The sequence below is a fragment of the Suncus etruscus genome, chromosome 11, assembly GCF_024139225.1.
Source record: "Suncus etruscus isolate mSunEtr1 chromosome 11, mSunEtr1.pri.cur, whole genome shotgun sequence".
In the NCBI taxonomy this organism is placed as follows: Eukaryota; Metazoa; Chordata; class Mammalia; order Eulipotyphla; family Soricidae; genus Suncus; species Suncus etruscus.
The window spans coordinates 77,229,407-77,248,864 of NC_064858.1; the positions used below are offsets into that span (position 1 = coordinate 77,229,407).

The following is a 19,458-nucleotide window of genomic DNA, read 5'->3' on the forward strand; positions in this document are numbered from 1 at the left end:
AACGCAGAATGGTCTCACTCATCTATGGGTTTTAAGAAAAATGAAAGACACCCTGGCAATAATAATTTTCAGACACAAAAGAGAAAAGAGCTGGAAGTTCCAGCTCACCTCAGGAAGCTCACCACAAAGAGTGATGAGTTTAGTTAGAGAAATAACTACATTTTGAACTGTCCTAATATTGAGAATGTATGAGGGAAATGTAGAGCCTGTTTAGGGTACAGGCGGGGGTTGGGTGGGGAGGAGGGAGATTTGGGACTTGGGTGATGGGAATGTTGCACTGGTGATGGGTGGTGTTCCTTTTATGACTGAAACCCAAACACAATCATGTATGTAATCAAGGTGTTTAAATAAAAAAAAATTATGCATTAAAAAAAAATCCACCTGAATATATACTTTTGTCTCTTACTCATCTACTCATCTTCCCCCACCCTAATGAATTTTGTAGTGGGGTTAATAAAGAAAGATCCATCTGGCTTGGTGCATAAAGAGACTACAAGGTGAGAAGCCACTGACTCCATGATTCTCTCCTGACTGGCTTGGTTTATCAATTCTTCTTGGCTACCCTTCCTATTTCAGACCCATCCACCTAAGGTTGGAAATACAGTGTGGGGGGTGATTTTACACGGTGCGGATTTTATAGCTGAGCACTGCCAGATTGACTAAAGTAGACAGCAACACCTCAGGACCTAAACAGCACCACATCCTCAAGTTTTAGCATTTGCCACCAACCTGGTTGGCTGAGATTCCAGCCCCACTGGCCACTGATTGGAATACCCCTCTCCTCTACTCACTTCAAATAAAAGCATGTGGGGGGGGGGGGGAACTGTTCTATGTGTAGAAGAACTTTTCAATTCCCAAAGAATCTCAATTGTTAAGATGAGAGAAGAAACAATAAAACAAGAATAGCCATTCTTTTACCTTGTATTTATGAAATCTGTTATTTTTTTTCTTCATTTTATTTTTACTTGCCTAGTCCCATATGAAAGAACTTTATTTTGAAAAGGATGATGGAAAGATGACTTTATTTCAATTGAGCAGACAAAGGCATTTAAGCAAAGGGATACAGGAGTAAACATAATAAAGTTTAGAGGGTTGGGGTAAGATGGCTTAAAGGGCTAACACATGTACTTTGCATGCAGGAGCCCTGGACTCAATATCCAATATATGGCAGCACTAAATGGCTTCTGAGAACTTTGCAGAGATTTGAGCCCCTCTTCTCCAAAACAGTTCAAGAAGATAGTTCTTTTTAATACTTTAGACACTACAATTATCACCTACTATTACTAGGAAGAAAAATATGAGATAATCAGTATCACCAGATGAAGACAAAGGTCAATTGTCTCTACTCATCAGAAAATTTGAAGTCTACTACTTTATCCCTGAAGATAAGCACAGGTCTTTAATAGATATTAAAATTGTAATAACAAAAACTTATTAGTACATATTAAATCAAATTTGTATAATAAAGACATTAAGATGATATTAAGTCTTCAAATCCATGGATAGAAAATACCTTTTGATTTCCTAGCATCTGATATGTTGGGACACTATCTTGAAAGATTTTATCCTTTTATTTGCTTTTCTATTTCATTATATGCATGGAGGAATGTCATGAATTTTTTTCAACATATGAATTTTGGAATCTGATACCTAACCATATTGTTTCTAAGAGAGTTTTAATAGTGGTCCCTAGAATTTTCAATGTATATTATCTTGCCACCTTCAAATAGTGATTCTTTTTCAATTTGGATTCCTTTGTTATCCTTTTCTTGTCTAATTGTTATGGTAGAGACTTCGAAAACTGTCTTGAATAAGAGTAATGAAAGAATATAATTTTGCCTTGTGCCTCACCTCAGGGAAAAGGCTTTCGGCTTTTCTTAATCGGCTCTGACTATAAATTTGTTGTAGATAGGCATTATTATCTTAAGAGATATTCCTTCTGGGCCCGGAGAGATAGCACAGCGGTGTTTGCCTTACAAGCAGCCGATCCAGGACCAAAGGTGGTTGGTTCGAATCCAGGTGTCCCATATGGTCCCCCGTGCCTGCCAGGAGCTATTTCTGAACAGACAGCCAGGAGTGACCCCTGAGCACTGCCGGGTGTGGCCCAAAAACCAAAAAAAAAAAAAAAAAAAGAGAGAGAGAGAGAGATATTTCTTCTATCCCTATTTTTTCAGAGTTTTTTTTTTATCATAAATGAATGTTGGATCTTGTCAAAAGCCTAAGGCAATTGATATAGCTGTATCATTTCCATTTGTTGATAAGGTATATTACTTTAGGGGCAAGAGAGATAGCACAGCAGCATTTGCCTTGCAAGCAGCCGACCCAGGACCTAAGGTGGTTGGTTCAAATCCCGCTGTCCTATATGGTCCCCTGTGCCTGCCAGGAGCTATTTCTGAGCAGATAGCCAGGAGTAACCCCTGAGCACTGCCGGGTGTGACCCAAAAAACAAAAAAGGTATATTACTTTAAATGATGTGAGTATATTGAACCATTCTTAATGTATAATCCTTTTGATCCATTGCTAGATTTTGTTTGCTAGAATTTGGTTGAAGATGCTTGCATCAATATTTTTTTGGAAAATTAGTCTATAATTTTTCTTTTTATTGGAGGGGTATACTCAGCTGTGCTTAGAGATCACTCATGGTGGGGCTTAGAAGACCATATGGAATGCTGTATTTAGAACTCAGGTCAAATGCAGGCAAGACAAGTATCTTGCTAGCTGTATTATCCCTTTGGCCCCATCCTAGGTTTATAAAGAGATCCAAGGGGCTGTGGAAGAAAGTACTTTTTAGTTTTGTGACCATACCCAGTGATGCTCAGGGGCCATACCTGTCAGTTTGGGAGGGATCATATATGGTGCTGGGATTTGAACTACTATCATGCCTGCAGCCACATAAAGGCAAGTGGCTTAACTTCTGAACAATATCTCCTGCACAAAACAAAACAAAAAAAAACTTTGATCATTTTTATCCAGAGAAGCAACAGGTCTGAATAAAGCATGAAATAGTTTGAGATAAAAATCCAGGGAAAACCAGAATGTTATGAGGACGCAAGAAGTATGAATGATCTTTATCTAATAATTTAGGCACCAATTTTTAATCTGCTGATTGTGGGCTATATATTTTAGGAAAATCATAAGAAACTCAGTGTTCAGACTGATGGCTTCTCTGTTAATTGAGATGTGTCTTCTTGATTCTCGAATGCTAGGTGTTCTCTGTGGTATGTTTAAGGATTACATTAGACCTCATTCAATTCTTTAATGTCTAAAAGAAATGAAGCTACATAAAGAAAGATAAGTCTTGGCTTGGGAGATGACTCAGTGTTCGACCCCAGACTCTGAAGCTCTAATTCGCCTTAAGTAATGACATGCCTGAAATTGCTTAAAAGTATCCCAGACCATTAGAAAAAAAGTATCCCAGACCTGAAGCTATAATAAACATTAAGCCTGTAGTAACTTCAAAGTTTATTTACCCCTTTCCCCTCCCTTCTCAGATACTGCTCCCCCTCACATTCCCAGGCCAAAGCCTCCTTGTTTTGAAGGCCATTCTGTTTTTCAGCCCAAATGGTATCATGCCAGATAAAAGGGGTGGGGGGGGGAAGGAGTTAGGTCATCTATGAGACATGAGACACCTGTGTATGGGATGGACCCAGGGAATGAAATGAAATTGAACCAATCATTCACACTGTGGAAGTTAAACTGTTTGTATTACCAGTGAAATATTTAGCCTGCTGAAGCCTGTTAACTCTATATAACCTGCATTGTTAGTTTCATACAGGGCCTTCCTCTCATGACAAGTTTCATACATGGCATTCCTCTCACGACAGAGTATCCAGCTATAGCTGAATAAACAAACTCCCTTTTGCAGTTTACTTTATCAGAGGTGGTCTTTGATGCTCAGTGCTGGTTGGGTTATCTGCTCAAACCTTCACAAAAGAGCTTGTGCATGTTCTTGTATGTTGGATGCCCAGGTTCAATCTCGGGCACCACACGGTGTCCAAAACAACCCCAAAACACATGCCAGATATGTCTCCAAAACAAATACAAAAAAATTTAAAAATGCCTTCTGAAAAGTATTTATTATAAAGACAAATTTTTATTATGTAGCAAATTGTACTACAGAAATATTAGCAAAATTATCAGTCTTATGTAATAAATCACAATTATTTTAAAAGCTTATTTTCAAGTCAACAATCATAAATAAACAGCACAAAATATTCTTTATTGATGTATTTTTTAACCTAGGACAAAATTTTCAGACTTTAATTAAACTTTTTCTATTTAGTAATAGAAAACAATGTATTCTAAATCAATCTGAAAGTTAGGAGTTAGATAGTAAATGCAGAAAAAATTCAATCCGTCTTAAATGTGATATCAATATATTCATGGTTTAATGAATGTATAACTCCCCATTCATGACTTAATGATTGCATAACTCCTCCAACTGGGAGAAGTAATTAAGACTTTCATAATACCCCTTTCATAATACCTTAGAATGGGAAACAATTACCCTGGAAGAGAAAGGTCATATTGATTGTTTTGGGGCCACACCTTGCTTACTCCTAACTGTGCTCAGGAATCACTCCTGGTGAGTTCAAGAAAACCATATGGGATGATGGGGATCAAATTTGGGTTGTCTGTGAGCAAGTCAAGCACCCTACTTGCTGTACTATATATCTCTCAGGCCCCTCATGCTGATTATTTAACCATGTTAGATAATATGTTTATCTTGTGATTGCTTCACCACTCTGCTCTTCACTTTAAAACAGAAAGTACTATTCTACAGCAACAAGAATGCCTAACTGAAATATCTGAGTATTAATTTTTATACTTCTAAAAGCATTTTAGGAGCATAATTATGAATTGTTAACACATGCATTTTCTCCTAGAATAGGAAATAGTTCAGAGGGTTGGAGCACATGCTTTTAATATTTGCATGTTTGGAGGGCTTTAATTTTTTTCTTTTATGCAATACTTAGAAACAAAACAGGGCCTCATACATGCAAATTATATCCCCAGACCCTTATTATTATTTTTGTTATTGTGGGGTCATATTCAGTGATGTCTAACTGTGCTTGTGGGACCATGCAGTGCCAAATACCAGGCCAAATTCTGAATCCATGGAGTGCTAGCAAATATGCTCCACTTTGTTGAATAATCTCTCAAACCCACTTTATTATTTATTTTTGGCTTTGGGGCCATACCCAGCAGCGCTCAGGGATTACTCTTGGTTCTGTGCTCAGAAGTTACTCCTGGCAGGCTCAGGGGACCATATGGGATTCTGGGGATTGAACCTGAGTCTGCCACATGCAAGGCAAATGTCCTAACCTTGTGCTATTGCTCCAGTGCCTCAAACCCACTTGAAATGCTGTGTATGTAGGTGCCCTAAATTAAGTCTTCAGCACCAACTTGGTCCCTGAGCATTACTAGGTGTGGCCCTGGTGGCACCCTTATCACTAAGCAAGGCACTTAATTATCCAGCCTGTATAGCCAAGCCAAATATCTCCAGGAGTGTCATCTGTGCCCCCTGAACATTGCTCAGGAAGTAAACAAACGACAAAAGTAAATAATAGATATCAACAGATCAGATCAATTTATCTACATATTAAGAAATCAAAATACTGAAATACGCATTGTTCCTTTCAAATGTCAGCTAATGAAGAATGTTAATTCAGTCCTACTCTTAGGATCAAAAGCAACAAACTGCTCTTATCAGTAATGTTGAGTTTTCCTGACTTAGAAAAGAGGCACTCTGTGACAGTGAGATAGCACAGCATTAGGGCGTTTGCCTTGCATGCAGCCAATCCCGCACTGATGTTGGTTCTAATCCTGGCATCCCATATGGTCTCGAGAGCCTGCCAGGAGTAATTTCTGAGCACAGAGCCAGGAGTAACTCCTAAGCACTACTGGGTGTGACCTCCCCCTCCAAAAAAAAAGAGGTACTCTGAAGAATCATCTGGAAGGCCAATTCAGTATAAAAATAATCATCTGGATTTAAAACGCAAATCATATTAAAAGGCACTGAGGCAAAGAGGTCAGGTATTTAATCTTTATACTAAAAAGAGGAAAATTATGATCAACATCACCCAAATGCTACAGGATTGGTGCTCTCAGTGCTTCTGGGTTTAGAAGGAATGAGGGACAATAGAAGTATATATTACTCTAGAATATATCCTTTACAAATGGACAGTTGTTACTTCTATTCCATCCAGCTGCACCTTCATGCTAGGTCTTGAGCCCACAGTTGAAAATATCCTCATAATTTTTCAAAATTGTTTTAGTTTTAAATATTTGTAAGGGGGGGTACCACATCTCACTAACTTGGTGGTACTCCTAGCTTAATGCTTGGAGTCACTCTTGATGGTGCTCGGGGTACTATGCAATGCCATGGATCCAACTCAGGCCTTCTGCATGAAAAATATGGTGCTTGGGCCCGGAGAGATAGCACAGCGGTGTTTGCCTTGCAAGCAGCCGATCCAGGACCAAAGGTGGTTGGTTCAAATCCTGGTGTCCCATATGGTCCCCCGTGCCTGCCAGGAGCTATTTCTGAGCAGACAGCCAGGAGTAACCCCTGAGCACCGCCGGGTGTGGCCCAAAAACCAAAAACCAAAAAAAAAAAAAAAAGAAAAAAAAAAAAGAAAAATATGGTGCTTGTACTACTGCACTATCTCTCCAGTCCTTATAAAATTTTTGAGAAAAAATAAATCCTATTTAGAAGTTTAAGAAAAAAACAACTATAACCTTTATGTAGGTAGCTTGTGACAGTAGAACTAAACTTCAAAATCCCAGTTTGGTTTTAATTTCATACTGTTTGAACTAAAGACTGTACAAGGGCTTGCTAGGAAATTTAACATCAGAAATATTAGTCGCTACTGATAGAGATGTTGGACCAACAATGGTGTTGAGAGTGCTAATGAGAAAATACTTAAGAAAAGACTTAGTGGCATCATATAACCATTAGGAAAAAAAGAATACTTCCATTATCTTCTGTTAGAACTTACAAAGTCAAATGTCAATGCTCCTTCTTTTTAGACCAAACGTCTCTATCTAGAAAGAGCTGAGTTAATGCAACATGGAAATAAATTGATGGTTAAAGAATGGTCCGAATCTTGTTAGGTAATGAGTTCTTTCAAAAATGCAAACATATTTCCAAATGAGTCAGATAAAGGGCTGGAGTGATCATACAACAGATTGATCACTTGCATTGCAAATGGCTATCTGAGTTCAGTCCCTGGCATTCCATATGGTTTCCCCCCACACCTGTGAGCCTGCCAAGAGTGATTCCTGAGTGCAGAGACAAAAGTAACCCCCTAGTATTGCTGGGTAAGGTCCAAAAACAGAGTCCAGAAAAAGAGGCAGCAAAGAGAAAAATGATAAGGTGTGTTGATAGCCAGGATTAAATATAATTGCCTAATGGAAGAAATGTTTTCTTTAGAAATGATATGCTATGGCCAGAGCAATAGTACAGGGAGAAAAGCCCTTGCCTTGCGTGCAGTTGACCTGGATTGGATCCCTGGCATCCTGTATGGCCCCCTGAGCACCACCAGAAATGATTCCTAAGAGCCAGGAGTAACTACTGAGTGAAAGAAAGAAAAAAAGAGAGAGAAAGAAAGGAAGAAAAGAAGGAAAAAGAAAGAAAGAAAAAGAAAGAAAGAAAGAAAGAAAGAAAGAAAGAAAGAAAGAAAGAAAGAAAGAAAGGAAGGAAGGAAGGAAGGAAGGAAGGAAGGAAGGAAGGAAGGAAGGAAGGAAGGAAGGAAGGAAGGAAGGAAGGAAGGAAGGAAGGAAGGAAGGAAGGAAGGAAGGAAGGAAGGAAAGAAGGAAGGAAGGAAAGAAGGAAAGAAGGAAAGAAAAGGAAGGGAAGGAAGAAAAAAGAAAGGAAGGAAGAGATTCTATGCTAGTATGACTGATTAGGGGTCTGGTTGATGGCTGATCTAAAAGTAAGATGTAACTGGTATACTAAAATATTACTTTGTTATGAGAAAATTAATTTGACTACTTCATTCCCTTTTCTCACTTGTGCTCTGGACAAAATAAGAATCTGATTTAACTGTACAACATATTTTAAAAAAATACAAAAAACTACAAATTCTATAAGTTTTTATGATCTTCAAGTTCTACCCAAACCAATATGTTCAGGTTTACATAAATATATGCATATATGTGTATTTTTTTTAATTCCAGAAATCAAGACACAAGCCCATAGGGGTGTGTGGCCTTTATAGGCCAAACATTTAGCTATGCCTATTGTAGGAATGTTGTGAGATGAGTGGGTCTCTGACCAACCCTTCAAGTTATCAGTTTTTAACAACCTTCCCATGAGGAAATCTTTGCTTTTTGTTCAAAATATTTGAACAAAACTCACCTCTGAACTAACAGAGATGTTAGGACACTTGGTAGAAAGGACTAAGAGAAAAGTGGTTCTTTTACAGGCTGCCAGTCATCTGGACACAAGGGAGTCAGCATCCACCGTGTTCAGAAGGTAGAGTTCAGGCTGAGCTGTCAATCCTAGATGGTACTAAGGACAAAAGATGGAAAAGAGTTAGATTTACTTCAAGTGTCAATTCATATTAGCATTATCTATCTATGCTTTTTCTTCACAATTGCTTATGACTTTGAAAGAAATGGGTTAGAGATTTGAGGTAGTTTCTGATGTATAAAATTATAGCTAGACACTGAATGACTGAAAGCCCAGTGCTAGAGCAACATTTGCACTTTGTTCTTGTGATTTACACTTGCATAGATGAGTCCTTCTGACAGCACATTCAGAGAAAACGCAAAGTACTTTTGTATTTTACTAATGCATGTATTGAGAAACAAAGTTTCAAAGGTCTAAATTCTTAATCCTAAATCCTGTCCCCCAGCATTCTTCGGTGATGAAATATTTTCATTAACATTCCCCGCCTCCCAGCAAAGTACATACTCTCAAAGTCCCATGACCTCACTCCCAAATCGTTGTCAATCTAAACTAAAATCACTTCAGGGACTGTTAACACAGATTGCCAGGGGCAGGAGCGATAGATAGCACAACCGGGATAGCTTTTGCCTTGCAAGCTGCAGCAGACCCAGATTCCATCCCATTCGATGATGGATCCCTTGTATCCCATATGGTCCTGAATCCAGCCAGGAGTGATTCCTGACTGTGAAGCCGAAGCCTGCGTGTAGCCCAAAAACAAAAACAAAAATGTAACAACAGGTTTTGCCAGACTTCCTGGAGAACTGAACCCAGTTAGTTTATATTGGATTTAGTGAAGTTGTTGTTTTATTTTTGTCTTGCTGATGCATAAGCTTTGGTTAGTTTTATTTTAGCCTATTATTTAGAATTTTAGAAATATTATTGCCCATTGCTCCAAGGTGTGTAAATAAATTTACATCAAATAGTCTATAAGTATAAGTAGTCTATAAATCTATACCAATCAAGTATTAACATCATAATGTCATGGGATAGGTCCTGGAGTTGACTTCAAGCTCACATATTATCCCTTGGGAATCCCACCTTACTTATTTGTAAAATGAGAAAAGCCAAGGACACTAGCAAACTACTCCTGTATTAAATACTTCTTATCAAACTGGACAGTATATATATAAATAGTAGATCTCAGAGACCTGTACTGTGATGACTGTGAAGATAAGAAATAAAATGGAACCTACACCTGTTCTCAGCAAAAAATAAATAAATAACTAGAAAAATATAGTCATTGGCTTTATAACAGAGGAATAGCTCTTTAGACTTTAGTTGCTTATTTTAGGGTCTTACATCTCAGGTTTCAGTAACCAAGAACAATTTTTAGCAGACTATCCATGCTTTCTGAAGAGATAAAGTGGTAGTAGAATTTGTTGTGTAATAAGGGTTGCATTATAGGTTAATGATTCATGATTTTCTTTTCTTTGGTCACACCCAGCGATGCTCAGGAGTTAACTCCTGGCAGTGTTCAGGAGATGATATGGGCTGCCAAGAATAGCTGGGTGAGCAGCTCACAAGACAAACTCCTTTCCCACTGTACTATCACTTTCGCCCCCAACCCAAGATTCATAAACTTGATAGGGCTCCTTTAATGGAAAAACTGAAATATACTTAGGGGCAGAGAGATAATGTAAATGAATTGAACTTATCGTCGCTTATTTCTGGTATAGTATTATAAAGGCCCTTTCCCAATTTAAAAGACTGCCAAAAAGCATTAAAAAGTACTCCTTAGGGGCTGAATCAATAGCACAGAGAGGAGGGCATTTGCCTTGTACATGGCTAACCCGCTTTCGGCCCCCAGCATCTGTATAGTCTCCTGAGCACACCAGAAGTGATTCTTGAGTACAGAGCCAGGACTAACCCCTGAGCACTGCCAGGTGTGATCCCAAAAAACCAGACTAGCTAGCAAAAAGTGATCTTTATCATTTAGTGCTATATAGGTCAAACAAAATTAGTCTAATTCTGAGTATAATCAGAGTATAAGGCAAATGCCTGCCTGCATGTGTTGATGTTTCTAATGCTGCTAAGCAACAAACTTAGGGTCTTACTCTTAAACACTGTATGATGATTCAATAATATATAAGTAACAGCAATGAGAAAACTTGGCTTTGTAGTTAAGCAAATTGTCCATTTTGGGATATAACTAGAGGAAATTACTTTATTATTATTTTTTGCCTTGATTTGCCTCTTCTGTAGGATTCTCTAGTTATAAGAATTAAATGAGGTTATGAGTTCTCAAGTCAGAACTGATGTTAGATATTTTTACATTCATAAGTACCTTAAAATGCTAAATATTTGCATTAATGGGCCATTCCTGGCCAGTGAAAGAATAGAAGGCATTTCAGAGTGGGGAGCCAAATACCTCAAATAGTACCTCAAATGAAGATCTTTAAAATGCTTTATTCCCTATCTTATTGATGAAATGAAGCCTAAACTAGGTAGTACAAAATAAAGGACAACTACAAACAAAATACTTCCCATATCATTTCTTTTGTGCTGCTGAGAGTATTCTGGTTTGTAAAACAGGCAGGAAAAGCTTGCAGCTGAGATAGGGAAAACGAAATTCTCCCTTTGCATTTGGGACAAATGAATTGATGACTTAGACCTGTGAGTTAGGTGACAAAGATAAACTTTATTGTGCCTGGACTTTGACTTTGTTTTGTACAATGTTAGTGGATTTTTGTTTTTTGTTTTGTTGTTGTTGTTATTGTTTTTTGAGCAATAGAGGCAGTTCTCAATGCTTACTCTGGACTATTCAGATATGTAAGTGGTTCTGGGGTTGGCTACATGCAAGTCAAGTGTCTTAACCTCTGTACTATCTCTCTGGCCCAAATTTTGATTTTATTAAACATTGCCAAAATTAGTAATAAACTATATTTTAAAATAATTTAATCTAATACCACAACTGTAATTAAATTTCTATAACTTATAGATTTTACATATATTTTATATCTAAATCATGTTTATATTAAATATTACCTGTTTCATTGATTTTGCCCTAAACACTCCCACTCCAATTACTCAATAGGCTTTTGAGGTCATACTCAATGGTGCTCAGGGCTTACATCTGGCAATGCACTCAAGGATCACTCCTGATGGTGACTGGGAGACCGTATGAAGTGCTGTGGATCAAACCTTGGCCAGAAGCATGCAAGGCAAGCACCCTACCCACTGTTCAAAAACTACTCAGTTTTTGTTAGCAGAATTATAATGAAAAGGACTAATTCGATGGTGAAACAAGACTATACTGAAGTGTTCAGTTTAAAGCAGAGAAAGGCAGAATAAGAATGTTTTTCAAGTTCAAATTAAAAATCAGTGCGACTCTAAGCTACTGTAGAACATTTTGACTCTATGTAAGTAAAAAGAAATTAGTGTCTTGGTAAGTGCAGTCTTTGGGGGACTAAATCTATTTCTTTCTCTAGCCCTTCTAAGGAAAAAAATCATGAAAGTTGCAAGTCATTTCAGTTGATAGTTGCCATTTTGGCATTTATGTATTATGAAAGTATTTTTTTTTTTTTTTGGTTTTTGGGCCGGTGACGCTCAGGGGTTACTCCTGGCTATGCACTCAGAAGTCGCTCCTGGATTGGGGGACCATATGGGACGCTGGGGAATCGAACCATGGTCCGTCCAAGTCTAGAACAGGAAAGGCAGGCACCTTACCTCTAGCGCCATCGCCCGGCGAAAGTATTTTTAAGGTTAAAAAATACCCAAGAAACCAAATTGAAAAATGAAAAATTTTTTTAATTACAGATCAAGCTTACATAGTGTTACCTGGTTAAAAGCTCAGCTGTCACCACTCCTAACATGGCTGCTGCTCTTCCCCAGCCAGTTAATTCCCAGTATGTTGTAGCAACACAACTATTTTATGTCACATCCAACAAGAACAAAGGACCAATTTATATGAAGTACAATTATTGATCCTAAGCTCCTCATCTACACATTTTATATTCTAGCACTGGAAAACTTCAGTTCTAAGCATTGTTTATTGTACCTGGCATGCTGGTGAAATATATTTTTGGAGAAGATCCAGTGGAATAGGTTATGGGAGTGCTTTAACAAAGTTGGGTCACAAACACAGGGCATTCCAAGTATGACTCAACTAGGGGGAAATGTTCCACCACTACAAGTCATTAATATAATTTTAAAAGAAATCTTGCAGCTGTTTTTGGTTTTTGTTTGGGGCCACACCTCATAGTGCTCAGATTTTACTACTGGCTTACTTCAAGGTTACTCAGATAATATGGGTGCCTGGCAGAACTCAGGGGATCATATGGGTGACAGGGATCAAACAAGGTCATCTGTGCAAGGCAAGTACTCTACCCACTGTACTATATCGCCAACCCTCCCTGTGACCGAGCATCTTTTACTTGGACTCCTATTTATAAATCAAACCCACTTGGCTCAGGACAAAGGTAAAGTTTCCTACATCTGTTTTTACAAAGAAGTGGAGTCTTTTTATTTTTGTTGTTTACTTTTCAACTTGATCCTCGCCAATAAAAGCTTAAAATGTCAATCCCTACGTCTTCTTACAATACCTTTCGAAACTAATGGAGGGGAGAGGGGCAGGTATCATGGGGTTAAGCTAGACAACTGTATTTCATGACCCCTGGCTATTACTTGAGGGGGCTCTGTGACTCAGTGGTCTACCTCTAATGCCTTACAGAGGGCACCATCAGTTCATGCTTTATTTAGACTGTGAGAAAAATACCAGTAATGCCTTAAGGGACCCAAAGGAACAACAACAACAAAAAAAACATTAATCAACCAGGACTCCAGGATGAAAACTCCAAAGTGATACAGTCCTTTAATGCTATTCCCATGATTGTTCTCATAATGTCCACGACTACCAAGTACTTTTTATTATTTCTCCACCGAAAAAATGTAGTTAAGATTCAGTTCACTGTTTAATCTCAGGCTCCATATAAAAAAGATCAGAAAAATGTCACAGGTCACTGAAGAGCAGCAGCTTCCTCTGAATGGAACTGTTTCCCCCTTACTCCACAGCGCCACCATCTGGTCTCAGAGTTTTTCCCTCTGAGGGAATGACTGAAGAAAGTTAAGCCAGTGGAACCTTTCAGAACTTGAACCTCACAGATGATCTCTAGTGACACTAACAGAGCTTTGCACAGGTAGATCCATAGCTCCAGAGATGCCTGGCAAGTTTTTCTGGCATTAACAGATTGAGCTTCAGAAACAGCTGATGATTCTGAGAGGAGATGACTTTAGGAATAGATGACTCTTCATGAGAATCTTTTCTCCCGCTCTCATTCTGACCAAAATGTCAGTCAGAAATGCTCCCCGCCTTTTCTACCACCACCCTTCTCAGAGAGAAGGGGAAGGTTTTACAACTCGGTATGCTGGAGAGTAAGTGTCATCAGGAAATCTGTGTACTTAAGATGGAGAACATTAAACCAGTAGTCTCCAGAAAATCCTCAGAAGATTTCGGGGTGTGAGCAAAACCTTTGAAATGACTTTCCAAAGAGATTAGGAACCACCACTACAGGCAGATTTTGCTATTATTGCACTTACACCTTTATGATTCCTAACTCTTCTTAAATTCTAGTGAGAAATTTGACAATGAAATCAAAAGAATCCTGATGCTACAGAGGTAGATGTTTGATGATTTTATAACCAACATATGTGAAACCATCCTATCTGAAAGGGTTTTTATATCTACAATTTATATTAAGGGGGATATATTGTATTTTCCAAATTGTTTTTTTAACATATTACCTGCTTTAGAATCATTATAGTGTATTATTTTTCAAAGGTATAAACAAGTTGGCCCTTCAACAGCACTTAAGAGCTTAGTGTTGGGATGACAGTAGCAGATGTGAGCATTTCAAAGATTCGACCTCATCCAGGTCCCAGTTTAGGAGACCAGGAAGAATACACTGCATTTTTTCAAACATGTTCGAGACCCTTTTTCAACAACCTTAAATGAACCTTAAATGCCATCTGTATAACAGCACAGGCTCTGTTCACAAAGTAAGCCATAGAAACCCACTCTTTCTGACAGCTAATTGAAGAAAACTGTTCCAGCATTTACTTAGTGTCGTTATCGGTGGCTTCTTCAATCATCAGGGCTTTAGAGATGCTTACCGTATGCCCACAATCCAGGAAGGACATGCCCAGTGCAATCAAACATTGCCAACTCTGAAAGATAAAATATGGTTATCATTCACCAACCTCTTGACTGCCCAACTCTCATGCAAATCTGCTCACCCCTTAATTGTCAAAGTTTTGCCAGTCTCCTATCAGCAAGTCAGGCCAGAGTGTGACAGCAGATAGGGCATTTGCCTTGCATGTGTCTGACCTGGGCCATCCAAATCCCACCAAGAGTGATCCCCTGACCCAAAAGTCAGGAATAACTCCACACACTGCCAGGTGTGGCCCCAAAACAAACAATAATACTATGAATCACTAACCTAATCTCACATCCCCCTCAAAACATCCTGGAACTTCATCAACAAAAGTTAGTTTCTGTCATATTCGGTTTTGACAATTTTCAATAATAACTTCTTTCTACAGCAATACAGTGTATTTCTTTTATCCAAGTGCAAGTTCCCTGAAGACTGCTTTTAATTTCTTATGATGGTAGGAATAAATTAACATATAACTGAAATTGACTCCTGAAGTGCTCTGCTCCAAGTAGGACACATTTTAGGGATTAAATAGCAATAAACCACCTTTAAGTCAGTATTCAGTCTTAAATCTGGGTTGTCAAGTTTCAAGTCTCAGGATGACAATTTGGCATTTTAATAACCAATGTGCATAAAGGATTCTTTTAATTACTTTTTTTTTAAGGGTGTGCTTCTGGGGATTGAATCCAGGAGTTTCTACATGTGAAGCATGAATTCTACCACTTAGCTTATCTCTGGTCCCAAATTTCTTTAACTTCTACAGTGAATGCTTAAAGTAATTCCTATCATGGACATATTCAGTTACTTGGGTTTCCTTGCAGTGAGTCCCTAGATTTTAGGTTGAACATATTGTCAAATTTGCCCCCAGTTTACTGTGAAGCAAAAGAGAGGTGACACGTCAATCTCAGTAATTTTTTCCATATGCATGTTATTTTCTTTTTTTTTTTTTTTTTGGTTTTTGGGCCACACCCTGTGACGCTCAGGGGTTACTCCTGGCTATGCGCTCAGAAGTTGCTCCTGGCTTCTTGGGGGACCATATGGGGCGCCGGGGGATCGAACCGCGGTCCGTCCTAGGCTAGCGCAGGCAAGGCAGGCACCTTACCTCCAGCGCCACCGCCCGGCCCCGTTATTTTCTTAATTAAGGATTTAACCTGATCTAACCTGTGATAGATGATAGCATGAGCACTAGGTAAGTACTATAAAGAATGAGCTAGTTCTCTAATTCTTGTTCTTTTCTGTTTTCTTTTGGAGCCACTTCTAGCTCTGCACTCAGAAAATACTCCGTGTGTGTGTGTGTGTGTGTGTGTGTGTGTGTGTGTGTGTGTGTGCGTGCGCGCGCGCACTCAGGAAACCATATGGGATGCCAAGGATTAAACCAGGGTCAGCCTCATGCAAGGCAAACACCTTACCCACTATCTCTCTGATCCCTAGTCAAGTCACTTTTTTTTTTTTTTTTTTTTGGTTTTTGGGTCACACCTGGCAGTGCTCAGGGGTTACTCCCAGCTCTATGCTCAGAAATCGCTCCTGGCATATGGGGGACTATATGAGAAGCCAGGATTCGAACCACCATCCTTTTGCATGCAAGGCAAACGCCTTACCTCCATGCTATCTCTCTGGCCCCACGTCACTAATTCTTGATCAGTCTTTGAAGCATAGACAAATTCATTTGTTACTAATTCTCAACCCTTCTATTTTTCAAGAAAACTAAAGAGAACACAAAGGTGAGTTTGTGGCTATCGTTAATACAAGTGTTTTTCATTTTTTTTGACTTATTTAGAAAGAGAGGGGGAAATATATAATACATATATTATTCACAATATGCATATACCTCATATTCCTTACACATACATATACATATATTATTAGAACCAAATTACTTTATTAAAATTAGCCTTTTTATATCATTTATTCTAGATCCTTCCACGCTGTTCTATAAGGGAATAATAATTCTTTATTCCTTTAAATTTCCTATATAGGCTATGGCTTAAAATTATTTTTAATACCTAAAGAGTAATCCAGTAAGAATATTTAGTTCCTTATTGGATAAAAATTTAGTGGTGGAGTTGAATAAGGGTGTAAAAGTAAGACATAAACCCACCCCAAAGCTCTAAAATCACATACACAGTCCTTTTCCAGTTACATCTTGTTTCACTCTATTTTCTGTATTGCTACCTTTTTTTTTTTGGGGGGGGGGTCACACCCAGCAGCACTCAGGGGTTACTTCTGGCTCTTTGCTCAAAAATCGCACCTGGCAAGCTCCGGGGATCATATGGGATGCCGGGATTCGAACAAGCATCCTTCTGCATGCAAGGCAAATGCGTTACCTCCATGCTATTTCTCCGGCCCTATATTGCTACCTTTATTTTACTCCCTCAAAGTAGTACTTTTGTTGTAAGAATGATTAATCATGGAAACCAAACAAAAGTGACAAAAAGTGGTATTTCCAGATACCAAGATATATGTGTGTGTGTGTGTGTGTGTCCATATGGGGGCACAAGTATGGACACATGCACAGGTCAGGGATCAACCCAAGTTCTAACAAAGTGAGGTATGCATTTTACTACTAAGTCATATCCTTAGCCCTAAAACCAAAATGAATTTAGGGGTCAGAGAGATACAGGGGGTAAGCTGCTTGCCTTTAATGTTAACCCTAGTTAGAATCCCTGGGTACTACCAGGAGCCCCTCCTGAGCCAGAACCAAAATAGTCCCTGAGCACTGTGGAGTATGGACAATAAACAAACAAACAAAAAACCAAAGTTGACTTGTAAATTTCATATAGTGCCAATTTCTTAGAGAGTAATTGTTACATGATCTTTGGGGTCCTTGGATTTTTTTTTTCTTTTCTTTTATATTTGTTTTTGAACCACATCTGGCAATGCTCAAGGGTTACTCCTGGATCTGCACCAGGAATCATTCCTAGTCAAGATCAGGAGACCATATGAAATGCTGAAGGCTCAATTCGGGCTGGCTGCATACAAGGCAGGTACCTGATGTACTACTATCTCTCTGATCCCTGGTCCTTGAATTTCTAAATGTTGGTTCCACTTTGGACATTGGACTTCTCCCACCCCTCCATTTACCTTGTACTAGATGAACTTACCAAGTAAAACACAAAGCTCAGATAAGCCAGGCTGACGACAGCAGCCACCACATACAATGACACATGCCCTAGTTCCTGGACATAAACCACTACAAAGTACATATTTATGGAACAGACGATAAGGACCAAAATGCCGCCTGCAATTCGCCAGACCCTGTTTAAAAAAGAAAATCACAAGTGAAAGATTCTAACCAGGTCAGGTATAACAGCACTTGCCTTACGTATGTCCATCTCTACTTTGTTCCCTGCCAACATATGATCCCTGAGTATTGTCAGTTGCAGCCCTTGAGGTTTAAGTACCACCAGGGTCCAAGCAGCATTGCATCTTGCATTGAGCTGACAGTTGGCTAAGAATCTCTGGGAAGGGCCCTCAACCATCCTGAGCATGGCTTGGGAGACTACCCACCTCCCTCTGACATCTTCTAGGGCAGACAGCAATAAGTTATGGGCACTTTAGGCTGAAACTGGAAATAGTTTTTAATGTATTTCAGATTAGGATAAACGGTAAAAATAAACTGAAAGGGAGAAAAAAAATGTTTTCTTTTTTAAAATACAAGCTACATCAAATAATTATTTAAGTTCCTAAAAATGCAACAAGTCATGACTATCCCTTCAGAGGCAACTATTATTTCAAAATACACTATTTCCTTAAAGGTGTATATAAAAGTATAAAAGGTATTAACTTATGCCTCTCCCATTGTTTAATGTGGAATTAAGATACTATAAGTTCAGTGATGTAGTTGGAGTCAAATCCCTCAAAGCTGAAGATTTTCCTCCAAGAAATGAACAATATGGTCATCTCCACAGGCAATATTTTCTATGCCAAAAAGCATAGCTTTAGTTGTCAGCTCTCAAAGCTATAGTTTCCACTAACTATTTGCTGGCTGACTTGTTTACTGAGAACCACCCCCCTCCCCTATAGAGAACTGAGAGTACACTCACAATCCATTGGCAAAGTCACTCATTACTGGCCGCAAGCTTGTAAATGTGAGGATGGGTATGAGAGCAAAGGGAAGCTGAAAAAAAAAAAAAAAAAAAAAAAAAGAACCAAGATTAGCTGTGTCAGCTGGAGCTATTGAAGGTTCTTTTACCATAGAGAATAGCATTGTAACAAAAATTAAACATAATTCTATTTTTTCCATGAGAATTCCTAACATACCAACGTTATGATGAAATCTTACAGAGATGCCATTAACTTATCAATTATAAGTGTCTTTACAAATTTGTCTTCTTATCCTCCATAAAATTTCCAATTGTCCTTTATGTTAACATAATCAATATTTGAAGTTCTTGAAAATTCAAGCTTATAATTCATAATCAATAGCATTAAAAAACAATGCCAATTTTGAAATCCAGTAAGTGCCAGAGAGTACATGCACTAACTACATGTGTCTGTATGAAGGAGGCACTACCCTGTACTTTTTTTCTTCCTCTGGACTTCCCCTAGAATGCAGCATGAGACTTGGAACCAAAGGCAAAGTATAAAGCTACCTGACTGCATGGGGTGTGAGTTTTCTTAGCACCCTTGTCACCTGTAAACTCTGAAGAACGTTCAAGAAGTCATTCATTCCTGTTAGACGCTCCACATCTTGGAAAACAGAAACAAGCAGAGTAGGAATGATGGCAATAGAACGGGTCAGAATCACTCGGGCAAAGCGTGACCATTTTAGGTTCAGGAATCCCTGAAAAAAATAACAAAGAAACATGATGAAATAGGAAACAGAAATAAATTTGGGGAAGTTTTAGGAAGACCTTA

General features: G+C 38.6%; 2 protein-coding genes across 2 annotated transcripts in view; one reads left to right on the forward strand and one right to left on the reverse strand.

Annotated features, from left to right (window-relative positions):
- The window catches only part of SLC4A8 (solute carrier family 4 member 8), an 829,308-nt gene that overhangs the window by 157,776 nt on the left and 652,074 nt on the right, over window positions 1–19,458 (forward strand). The window lies entirely within an intron of this gene.
- Window positions 1–19,458, reverse strand: part of SLC11A2 (solute carrier family 11 member 2) — a 54,245-nt gene that overhangs the window by 6,435 nt on the left and 28,352 nt on the right. The window contains exons 13-17 of the mRNA XM_049783399.1: window positions 19,235–19,384; window positions 18,645–18,718; window positions 17,703–17,856; window positions 14,561–14,614; window positions 8,360–8,512 (exon numbers count right to left, since the gene is read on the reverse strand). Coding sequence (XP_049639356.1) covers window positions 8,435–8,512; window positions 14,561–14,614; window positions 17,703–17,856; window positions 18,645–18,718; window positions 19,235–19,384 — 510 coding nt within the window. The 3' untranslated portion in view covers window positions 8,360–8,434. The remainder of the gene's footprint in view (window positions 1–8,359; window positions 8,513–14,560; window positions 14,615–17,702; window positions 17,857–18,644; window positions 18,719–19,234; window positions 19,385–19,458) is intronic.